The following is a 12799-nucleotide window of genomic DNA, read 5'->3' on the forward strand; positions in this document are numbered from 1 at the left end:
ATATTTTGGGCATTTGATACTGCTCTCCCAAGTAACATAATACAGCCTAGTGATCTAGATATTCCTGTCAAATCGAAGAGAATTGAGGGTAATTAGTTTGTAAAACTGCCAGATAATCTGACAAGCTTGTATGTTTTAATCCTAAATAATGCAATAACATTCTCTCACAAGTCAAATTACCTTGTGCTTCAATGGGCGATCCACTAGGGATTATCCAGATTAAAATGAGGTAAAATTAGGATTTATCATCCATGAATAATATGTGTAAATGACATTATGTGGTGATCCAGCAAATAACAGCATGATTTAATACTATTTGTTTTTTGTGTATAGTTTTACTAATGTGTGTCTGATCCCTTCTAGAAGTGAGCAAGGACGTAACCCCGGAGCAAGAAACTACTGAAGCTGACATTATCCCACCCAAACCTAGTCCTAGACCTACCAAGCAAGACTCTCAAGACCATTCAAATAATTCTCAAAAAACAAACAATGATATACAAGATTATTCTGTTCGTAAAAAGTTTTGGGAACAGATGTCATCAGGATCGCAAGATAGCCAAAAGTCTCAAGAAATCAGTCCATCTCCAGTTCCTAAGCCTAGGTCAAGCATTGTATCATCTGTACCTCTACTCAAGTCTGAGGCGGAATCAGATACAGAGACAACTGCCACTACACTTAGTGATTCAACTATAAGGATCAAGTCTTTACAGCAGGATGCTGTGAGCAAGCAGTCACTAACAGGCTCGTCAGAATCTTCTGAGAAAGATGAATCAGAAACAGAAGCTACAGAAAATAAGAATTCGCTATCAGATTTTAATATTCCAAGTACCACTCCTTTTGTATATAACGAGTCAGAAGTTAAAAAACATCTGACTAGGGTTGCTGAGAATAGTGATTCTGAAACTGAATATGTTGCCAAAGTTGGTGATGATATTTTAACTTATGAAAGTAGTGGATTTATTCTTGACGATGAAGCAGGTCAAATAACTCCTAAGCCAAATGATCTCGAATCCAGTGGTATTGGGAAACCAGTGGTTTCTTCCAGAAAAGGTCGCTATGAAAGATCTACATCATTACCAACAGAAAATATTACAGATATTTCTACCAGCAGTGTAAAAGCAAGAAAGCAGTTTTTTGAGACTCAAATAAAAAAAGAGATGGTTGTTGATCAATTGATGACACAGCTTGAAGAAGAATCGTCACCTGAGCATAAGTCTTTCTATCATAAAGCATCAGATGTTCCTACCTCAGACCCTGAAGTCATGGTGAGCCGTCAAATACATAGTCATATTTTTAGCCATGAGTTGGAAGAGCAAATAGAATCATTAATTCCTGAGAATAAACAAATAAGTGAACAAACTGAAGAAATTGAACCAATTAAATCATCTTCAGTAAAGGAAGTTGTCAATACATTCGATAAAGTCGATGCTAAAAGGTGTGTTAAAAGAACTGACTCAATATCCTATGAGGTAGAAATTGTTGAAAATAAACAATATTCTATTGAAAATGTTGAAGATTTAAAAACAGATTACAGTAAAACTGATAAGAATTTAAAAGAGTCTGATAATGAAACTTATAATCTACAAATTGTTAAGCACAAACTAACTGATGAATTTGAAGGGTTTGATACTTCACAGTCTAAAACTAAGATCTATGAAGAAGTGGCAGATATAATTAGGTACAGATCAGATAGCATATCCAAACCATCTGAGTCTTTAGAAGTACATATTGATAAAAGCGAAATTGAGGAATCTGAAAAAGAGATGGAAATCGATGAAGAATTAAAACAACTTGAAGAAGGATTAATCCAACGGTCAAAATCAGATTTATATTATCGCGATGATGAGTTTCTTCCACAAATAACCGTCACCCAATCAAAACTAAGACCAGATAGTTACAGTCAAGGAGAGAGTGAAGATACCCAATCTGAATCTGACATTACTCCTGAAGACATTAGAGAAAAAGAAAGTGTGTCCAAGTTTCAAGACTGGGAACAAGAAATACATTCAGTAGAAACTTTAGATAAAAATGAATTTTGTCAATCACCAATTCCACCCCATGTTCACACACCTGAAGAACATATCCCTGACACTGTGTGGGAAGTTCCGATTCAACAAGAACCTGAAAGCAGTGAACAAGAAATAGTAGAAGACATTCCAATCGAAAAACAGCCAATTTTAGAAAAGGATGAAGAGGAATCTCAACGATCATTAACAGAGAGTTGTGAAATGAAATCTGAGATCTTACAGCGCCTAGAAAATTCAACTAGCCACCGATTAAGTGACAATGAATCATCGTTAACAGAAAGTGTGTTAGATTTAAAAAGTGGAGTTAAAGAGCAAAATAGTGAGTGTAAGTTAACAGAAGATGAAGCGAGAATAATTGCACAGGAAGTAGTTGAGAACATAGAGATTGAAATTTCAAAACGACCACAATTATTAACAGATGATATTGATATGAATGTTACATCTGAGACAGTTGACGCCATAAATAACTCTGAAGTATCTGAGTACATCAAGAGACTAACTGGAAAAGAAGATTTAGAAGTAAAACTAATTGAATCTGTTTTGGCTAAAAAGCAACGAGAACAAATAATAAAGCTATCTCGAAATGACACTACTACTTCAAGTATGGAAATAACTGATGAGGACCTACGCAGTAGTGGTGTTGAAACAGATAACTCTCCATTGGAAAGTCAAGGATCAAGACTGTACCCTATTGAAAATAATGGTGAAGATGACAGCACAAAACATATACAGAATAATGAACTGGATCTAGATGGTGTTACAGAAACCAGTAAGAACAAAGCAGTTCTGGAAAAAACATTAGCAGAAGTTAAGGAATCTCTTGAAGCAGCACAAGACGAACTAATAGAAGAACAGAAGAAGAAAAAAGAAGTGCACAAGAAACCATCCCCTTCAGAATTTGAGTTCAAAGCATTAGCTCTAGAGAAGTATGCAGATGCCTATATCCAAGAATGTGAAATAGAAGAGGCTGCCACTGGATTTGACTTAGAACATGTTGTTGAAAATGAATTAAATTTAGAATCTTCCAAATTGTCATTGAAAGAAAAAAATGAAGTGAAAAATGAGTCTCATGCAGACATATCACAATCCATAAATGTGGTAAAAAGTGAGATCAGAATAGATAACAGAAGTTTGGACTTTGAAAACAAACATTTAACCCATGAAGAAACTGAATTCATCCATAGAACTGATAGTAGTGGTGCAAAAGATATGAAAGACATAACAAAAGAGTCAGCTTCATATTTAGTTTGTGAAAACAAAGATTCTCATCTTGAATCTCACCAAATATCTTCGTTCGCCACAAGTGCTTTCACATCAAATATTGATGTAGAACAAAGCAAGGAAGGGAGGGGTCCCTTAGAACAAGATTTCACTCATAGCTTTTACAAAGAAGAGCATGTTGCGGAGGCACAACTAAAAATAGGAACAGGAAACCTGGAAAAAACAAAATGTTCAAGTATTTCAATTGATAAAGAAGATACACTTACTTTTGATGATAACAGTTTAAAAAACAACTATTTGGAATCAAAAAGTAAAGATTCATTGATGTTGATAAACGAAACTAATGAGAATTATCAATTTGAATCAAAGACACAGTCTAGTACCACAAGTGGTATACATCAGGAAGACTCTGAAAGTAGTTTAAAAATTAAGTTAAAAAATCTTTACTTGGAAGAAGAAGCTGTTGTAGACAGTGTCTTACAAAAAGATGAAATAAAAAGGACCAATAGCGAGGAATCACAAAAGTCCTCTCAGGATGAGAGCTTTAGATCTCACACTGGAATAGAGGGTGGAATTTCATCATCTTCCTCTTCTGGAAAAAAAGAAGACTCTGATGCCGCAATGCACACATTAGGGCAACCAGAAGTAACTATGCGAAAACGTAAAGCTGATAAATCGTCTAGTCACAAAAGATCTGAACGTCGGTCAGGAACTGATTATGAACCATATTCCAGTTCAGGCGAGAGTTATTATCAGTCCCTAGAACAAACTTCTGAGAGCATTAGAACTCCAAGTCGGCCATGTTCGTCAGATGTTGATGCTTTAGTTGCTGGGGTCGGTACAACTGGATCTTCTGAGTATGAATCAGCATTTTCTCACGAAATGTCTGCTCGTTCATTAACATCTTATGAGTACCACACAGCTGTAAGCTCTCTGAGTTCAAGAGATTCAATGAAATCACTTGACTCTGAAAGTTCTGGCAATCTCGCTAGTGTAGAAATATCAAGCGAAGCATCGGAAACTCTAGTACCATCAGCAATGGAACTCGATAGTGATATGGAGGGACTAACCATGAATATCATTGAAGAAGATTGCTTCTTCAAACATAAACCCATTCTTGAACCATATGATCAAGATATTCCCCATCACATTATAAAAGGAGAACCTCCACCAAGAATTCATACATTATCTGATTTAAAAGAATATGGCAAGTCCATAAGTTTAGACATTTCAAGTGAAGGTGGTGTATCTGAAGAAGATGGTGAAGCTTCACTGAGTGTATCGAAAGATGAAGATGTTTTGGATAAATCTTCACGAATGAAAAGGTCACATGAAATGACTTTTCAACCAGAGCCCAGGCCAATAACCTTTGATGTTGGTTCTGAATCATTTTCATGTGAAGAGAGGTTAGGTTCTAGTCTTGAGGATTCTGCCAGTATAATTAGTGCATCAAGTACTTCTGATCCAACCGCAGTCTTGACAATCATTGAAAGGTCCAGGACTGAATCTGATAAAATGGACGGTTCCGCAAATTCTGATCAGTTAAGTTTGACTGTTTCAGGTACTTCAGAGCAGATAAGTTTATCATCTGTATGTGATGATATGAATGTTCATCAAATTGTTTCATGTGAAACAATTGCAACTCAATCATTAAATAATGAATCTCGTGTAGAATCTGTGTTATTAATGACATCAAGTGTCAATGCTGATGGGATTCAGAGTGTCTCCACACAAGTGACATCCCAAACAGAGATACCACCAACAAAAATTGACGAAATAGTTGAAGATGGTTACACCTGTAGTAATGGCCCAACCCAAGTTGAATATAACGCTGAATATGACGAAATTAAAGAGGTTAAACGACGTCCAGGTCATCGTCGGAATGAAAGTACATCATTCAAACCATCTTTGATTCCTGTTTTAAAAAAAAAAGATGTTGAGACAAAAATCCAAAAAAATGTAACGTCAGATTTTGATGATGATGTTGCTGAAAGTGATAAATACAAAAACGTAACCTCATTAACTCTCAAAGAGGATCGTAATGATGAGAAAAAAGATGTTGATGAAACAGAAAAAGTATATGAGGAATCTTTTCAAACTGAAGCTGATCAAGGATTTCACCGGGATATGAGAGAAGCCCGCCAAGCATATGAAGATATGTCCAGTCTAGAGGAAGAACATGAAGACCTTCAGAATATCACAGAAAGTCGGCCCCATTCACAGATAAGTAAGTCCGACTCAGAAAGTGGGCAAAGACCAATATCATCTGTGTTTTCTGACGACAGACCTGATTCAGAATTGGCTGAGCTTTTAAAACAGTGTTCATCCGATGTGTGTTCTGAAGATCCAATAGAGAGACCCAAAACACCAGAACCTTTAGAAGACTGTGAAATAAAAGATGATACACCTGAGTTCTCATCTGAAGCACAAGCAAGTGTTACAGAGCTGGAATTAGAATATTCTGGAGCAGTTAGTCGTACTTTAGAATACGAAGATCATGTTAGTCCTATTCGAGAAAAGGTTAGTTCTCACTGGGAACACTCAACATTAGAGCATGAAGAGGAACTTGCTGAAGCAGAAGCTGCTTTCCATATGGTTCCTCATGTAATACCACATTTGGGTGGAGTTCCCCATCCCGACACAATTCTCGAAGATCCAGTTGCAGAAAAACATGAACTTGAAACAAGAGAAATGTTACTGAAAGAAGAAATTCGCAAAAGAATTGCTAAAGCAGAGGCTACATCACCAGGATCTATTCCAGATATTACAATCACCCAACATATGACACCTCTCATTGATCGTGGTTTTCACTACCCGGATCTAGAGTTAGAAGAAGCTGATGCCAAAGCTTCAGCCCCTCAAACTCCCGCTTCAATATCCAGTAGAGCATCAACAGAAACTGAGACTGATCAAGGAAACGAATACGTTTTGGGTGATGACATAGGTGAGGATTTTATTACTGAAGAGCCTGATATTGGTGAATCATCTGTTACAACAGAAGAAAAAACCGTATTTGAATCTAAAGATGATTTCCACGAAAGAGGTTCCGCCACAGATTCACCAACTAGTGACTCTTTTGAAATGCTAGAAAAACCGGATATTGCAGACGAATTTGTGATAATAGAAGAAGTTGGAAAAGAAGCTCATGAACAAGATATGGAAGGAAAAAGTATGGCTATTGGTAAAAAAAGGATTATAAAAAAAAATGTTGACACGGAAGATATTGTGGTTGTATCACCACCTGCTCCAGTAACTCGAATGACTGAAATAAAATACTATCCTGAGGGAGGAGCAGCATTTCCGTTTGAATCTGACAGTCCACCAACAAATATGGATGGTGCACAGTCCGGAGAAGGAACATCACAGGAGGGTTCACCACCATCTGATATTGAGCAAGAGTACGAAAGTGAAGTTGAAGCTGGGAAAAAATGGATTGAAATGCAATTTCAAGGAGATCAAGCCACTGCAGTATATGGATATGAGTTAGACTATGAGCGAGGACCCCTTGAAGATATCAAAGAAGAACCTGACCTAGAAAATAATAGCAGTCGATTTGGTAGTTTAGGAAGCCAGGTGAGCCAATCTGCAGGAAGCTTTGGTAGTATGAAAGAGTCATTTAGCAGCACTCCTGATTATGATGTTCTTGCAGGTCGAAAATATTTCACAAAATCAGGGGAACATGATGATGTTTCAATGAGCTCTTTGCAAGAATTTGAGAGGCTTGAAAATTTAATTGCAATGGAAATCAATCGGAATAAATCTTCTGGTTCTCAAGATTCTTTGAATAGCTCCGGGAACAGTAAACGACATACAGGAAGTGGAAAAAGTGGCGGAGATGATGTATCATTAGCATCTCTTAAGGAATTTGAAGGACTTGAACATGCTTGTATTGAAGCAGCAAAAATAGAATTGAAAGCAAAAGAGGAAGAAGCAGCACTGTTATCAGAAATAGAAGAAGGCCATGAAAGTCAAGCATCAGAATCTGAAAGTTGTGAAACCATTTCCGCTGGAGGGATTAGAGGTGGAGACTCTGATGAAGAAGACTATGAAAAGCGAATGTTTGAAATTGATGAGATAATTAGGCAAGCCCAAAATAACGTTGAACGATTTATCGATGTAAAAGAAAAAGATAGTTTAGTGGAAAGTAGTGTGATTGAAAAAACTGAATCGATGGGTAGAGGAGACTCAATTGAGGAAGTTTCTAAAATCCCTGACCTTGATTTGGACCAACCCCTTCATTCTCTTGCAACAACTTCCGCATTAACTCAATTACATACTGGGCCAGCAACTCAACAATGGAAGGAAAAGGGAAGTGACACTATAATATGTGTCAGCTCTAAACATTTTAGTGATAATATCACTACCAGTACTGACAGTCTTGAAATAAAGACTTTTAATGAAAGAGATAATATGTCAGCAAGTACTGATTCAATTGAATTCCAGGCCCAGCAGAAAATGTTAAAATCAAAAGATATAATGACAGATTCAATAGAAGTCCCTGGGGACAAAACTTCAATGTTAACTTCAACAGATTCTTTGGAAACCGACAATGCAAAATGTTTTTCAGATTCTATGGATGATGAAGATGGAGGTCACAACACAGCGTTGCAAGATCAAAGTAGCTCCAGTGGAAGGGAAGGTGATTTCAGTTTTTCAAGTAAAGATGACTTTTTGGAACAAAACAGAATGCCTCCTTCTCGATCTGACCTTTTACTTGGCAGTACAGATTCACTAGAACCTTCTAGTTCTACTGCTACTAATGCAACTTACCACTGTGAAAATGACTCTGTTATGTCCTCTAGTTTTACTAGTGTAGGATCTAATACTTTGATGTCTAGTACAGAAACATTAGATACAGGTTTACGAACTGCTGTGTGGTTTGATGATTGCAAACCATTTGTCACTGAAGTTATTGAGCCTTGCGAGGAAGGTGATGGCTTTGTTCATACCATTCATAGAACAGTTGAAATGCCACCAGAAATTCATAATGTTACTTTCAAAGGTTCAGATGCAGATAGAGCTTTAAAAGAATACATTGAACAGTTTGGTCCAGGTGAAGATGTTACTGAAACACAAGAAATAGACGCAGCTGGAAATGTACATACTATAAGAGTCGTCCAAAAAAGAGTTGTCATGAAACCAGATGATTTAAAGAATCCTAATTCTAGATTGTCTGAATCAGAGATTGACGAATATTTAAAACTGACTTGTGATGAGAGAAATACAACAAGTGAATCTAGAAAAGAAACTCCCATGTTTACTTCTTCTCCTGCCCAACAATTCCTACCACATCAAACCATAACTCAAATCATTTCCCAATCTCCCAAGCAAGAACTTATTTCTTCCCTTGTAAAAGGTAGTTTCCATTGTAAAAATCGTTTTCTAAAACTACATGACCATAGAACTACAATAACCTTTTTCCTTTACCATCTGGAGCAATAACTTGGAATGTGAACATTTAGGGACCAAACTATTTAGAAAATGAATTAATACAACATTAATATTCTTTATTGTCATAGCTTGGAGTTAAATATGATATTATAATAATATTTCATAACATTTGATGATATTTTATTAAACTATAATAATAGAAACATAATAATCTTGATATTCAAGTAATTTGATCAGCTTAAATATTAATGTGTAGTTGTCTGAAAGTTTACTTCAAATTAAGTAAATTCTTAGCGCATAGGTGGGTCAAAATCTTGTTTAGCTGAAGCTAAGTTAAAATATTTAACTAAGACTCCACCATGTAATTGAAAAAACAAAGGATTTAATGTTGTTCTAATGGTCTTGTGGTTGTTGTTCAAAATGCATGAATGTTTTAGGTTTTTAACAATTAATTGGTTTTTTTTTAAGCATGTTTAATATAGCCTACTTAACCGTCATTATTTTTGGATTTCTCAACCAAACGTATTGGGATAGATAAGTTATTTATATTGTGCTAAATCATGTACAGCTTTCAGTTTACAAGAACAGTACTGCAGTAAGGGTTTTCAACTAACTGGTCCTTTCATTAAACTTTAAATGTATTTAAAATACTATATTTGGTATCTAACCACCTATGGTCATCATTCTATCATTTTTTTATTATTAAAATTTACCTTATTTTACTGGACTCCTGGTAGTAAAGTTAATTATTTTGGTTATTTCAATAGTCCACAATATAATTGTTTTTAAGTTATTTTATTTTTAAGGGCTAATAATTATCTCCCCTAACCATCTCAAGAAGCCTAGCTTTATGTAACAAAAGTATGACAGATATCACATTTTGCCACTACTAGTCCAAATAGAAACTCAATCTGATATGAATATCATATGGTTGAATGGTATTTGAAAACATTAATTGTGATTATTGGTAGCCTACACTTAGATTAAGTTGCTTGTATAAAATTCAATAAGTATCCTCATTAAAACATTACAGTAAAAAAACTGTATTTTGTCACTCTAAAATAGATTTTTACCATATGTCTATAAATACGGTAGGTACAGGGTGTTTATAAAAGAATCATCAGGTTATAATGGCATGGACATCAGGCAATTCTTGTCCCACATTAATATTTTAAACATGTGCTTAGAAAGCATGTTTCCATGTTTTATAATCAGCTGCTCAATAATCAGTCTTGGTTTTCCTTGGACGTGTTTTCATAATTTTCAAAATGATTAAAATTAAAGAAAAAAAATTGTGTGTTTTTCATTATGACTCAAGTTCAAGTTCATCTTTAATAACCATCCAGAGTGAGTTTCGTAGGCGTTTTAGACAGACTCCTCCTACATACTAAAGCATTATGTTGGTATTATGGTGGTATCGCTAGTTTGAAAACTCTGCCTCATCCTCCTCCTTAATATCTATGTTCGTAACTTCAATGAGAAGCTACCTCAAAGGTGGATTGGCAGATCTAACAATAATGACTTGGCCCTTCTCGAATGGTTCCTTATATCTCCTGATTTTACGGTGTGTAATTTTATTATATGGGGCTATGTAAAAGACAAAGTTTATGTACCGCCAATACCTCAAACGCTTCAAGAGCTCCGTGGACGAATTCGCAATGCCGTAGAATCAACCAACCTTGCGATGCTATCCGGTGTATGGGACAATTTACAGCATATTGAAAACTTGCTCCATTGATAATGGACGGCACATTGAGCACTTCTAGGGGTATCTATGACAAATTTAAGAGCTATCCTTTTTGTTGATATGTTTTATATCCGTATTTGTTGTCAATAACAAGTTTTAAAACCTGATGATTCTTTTATAAACGCCCGGTATTTCATATGTTCAATTTCTCAGAAAGTAGTGTTTTCATGTAATGCAATGTAATTATTTTTATGGCAGGAGAAACAACGGGGGAGGAAGCTGAAGGAGTACCCTCATCAGCTGCTACCAGAGGTTATTATTATTGCTTTACATTGGATGCAATGCATGTCATATAGGTAGTGCTTACTCTTGGAAGAGTATGTTGTGATTGGTTATGACTCATTTAGGTTTGCCTGGGTCAAGATGTACTGCTGTAAATACGGAACACTGTAATATAAGTTTTAAGGTTTTATCCTAACAACTGAATTTCATTCTTGAAAAAAGAGTGCCAGTTAGAGTAGTAGTTTGGTTTTATTTCAATAACACCAAACTTTTAGTTCTTTACTGATTTAGTAATCTTCCCATTGAACAATAATTGTCCAACTGTTTGAATGGTGTATTGTACTACAGACGGCTAAGGTATTACACATGTATTAAAGACCCATTGGTATTTCAAAATTACCTGTATGGGCTTAAATATGTTCGGGTGGTTGACAAAAATGATATTTTTCGTATTAGGTTAGGAAAAAAAGATTTTGATTATTTATTATGTTAATTTGCTACTACTGTTCTATACATTTACATATGAATGCCATAGAGTCATGTTTTAAACCCGTACAACTAATACAATGCCTATAAATTATCTAAACATTCATAAGGGTATTTTCTAGGAAATCTTGGATATAACTTGTTTCCTAAAAATAGTGTGTAAAAGTTAAACAGACTTATTAAAATACATCCATTTCCTTATTATTGATGTATTCATGTATTATCTACAAATAAAATTAAACCCCCGCCGCAGCAAACCTGCCGACTAAGCGAATTTCAATTTGTCTGAATTATGATTTTTAATGCCTGAATAAGTGCCCATCAAACATAGATAAAAAATATAACTTATCGTAAGGTACCTCTTCTTGGCTTCACGCATGTTTCTCTGCATTTCTGATTGTACTGTAATCTTCTGCTAATAGCTGCATGACATATTTTCTGAAATTCTTAACTCTTTCAAAATTTTTTTTTTATTAAATTTGTTTGAATAGAATGTGTAACAGTGGAATCTTACTCCATATACTGAAAAAATTGGAAATTTATAGGTGGAAGTAATATAAAATTATGTTCAATCCATTACTAAAAAGACTTTTCACTTACAAAATATTTATTTTTGTATTCACTTATGGTTTGTTTTTGTTTGTGGTGAAATTTTAAATTGTATTATGGACACAGGTGTTGGGAGGGGTCATAGACAGCACCTAAACATTATTTTAATTACTTTTTGCTATACTATGATTAGGCCTACTGCATTTCTTAATTTTTTATCACACCCTGATAAATCACATTTTACCACCCTCTCCTCCTTTATATCATGTACCTATGGTTTTAAAGTATAGGTAAAAAACATTTACCTTGCTATAATATAATGTCCTTTTAAATATGATCTAGATTATTGGACTACAAAAATACATAATAAACTTTAAAGGAGTTAAACCATACATGTCTGACTCTTAAACCTGAATAACCAGTAACAGCAATTTGTAAAAAGGCAGTCACATCTAAATTTACTCCTTAACCGAACATATTATGCTGAATGATTAAGTTACATAGAATATTACATATTGACTAACAGAGAATAAAGTGTTTTTTAAGCAAAGGTTCTTTTTAAATTTAGTATTTATTGTCTTTCTTGTATATACCTTCATTGTCTTCTGATTATAAATAAAAATGGTTTAATTAATTTATGATAAAAATTTAGGGTGCATTTTTCTGTGTTAAAAAAGAATGTGCTGCGATATTTAAGCATCATGCATCCCCACAAATGATACAATACATACCTACGTAATATTCAACTGTAATTATCTGTCCAAGTTTAAGATTTTAATTTAACAACAACATTAAATCAGGTGTCACTACATCGTTCATCATAATGGCAGCTGTAAAACAAGGCAAAACCAACCATAAATTTTGTTTTGTTCTTTGCCAAATTCATTCACGATTAAATTCAAGTTCTACATTATACATTGGAGTTTAAATGTTTTTACAAAGTAGGCTAAGTGAAAAGAGTGAGTATTACAGTAGTGTTGTCAGAGAAAGAGGTGGTGTGGTGGTGAGCGCATGTAGAGTAGTAACGCTTGGCTGTGTGTGTATTGCTTGCTAGGGTCGCGGCCTCCACTCAAGTATGACATAAGCATGGACGAAGAACCAGAATTTGACCCTCGAGAACACGACTGGCGGTTCAACCTCCCGACTTACTCTGGTA

The 12799-nt window shown here is 35.0% G+C and overlaps 1 protein-coding gene across 3 annotated transcripts in view; it reads left to right on the top strand.

Annotated features, from left to right (window-relative positions):
* LOC128983229 (uncharacterized) overlaps positions 1–12799 on the top strand; it is a 68815-nt gene that overhangs the window by 49297 nt on the left and 6719 nt on the right. For 2 of the 3 annotated variants that reach the window (XM_054402452.1, XM_054402454.1), the window contains 3 exons: positions 364–8604; positions 10585–10638; positions 12698–12796. In XM_054402452.1, coding sequence (XP_054258427.1) covers positions 364–8604; positions 10585–10638; positions 12698–12796 — 8394 coding nt within the window. The remainder of the gene's footprint in view (positions 1–363; positions 8605–10584; positions 10639–12697; positions 12797–12799) is intronic. The other variant, XM_054402453.1, reaches the window with a different exon arrangement.

Source organism: Macrosteles quadrilineatus, unplaced genomic scaffold (assembly GCF_028750875.1).
Source record: "Macrosteles quadrilineatus isolate MER2022 unplaced genomic scaffold, UCM_ALF_1.0 Scaffold_1__1_contigs__length_201487025, whole genome shotgun sequence".
NCBI classification, from domain to species: domain Eukaryota; kingdom Metazoa; phylum Arthropoda; class Insecta; order Hemiptera; family Cicadellidae; genus Macrosteles; species Macrosteles quadrilineatus.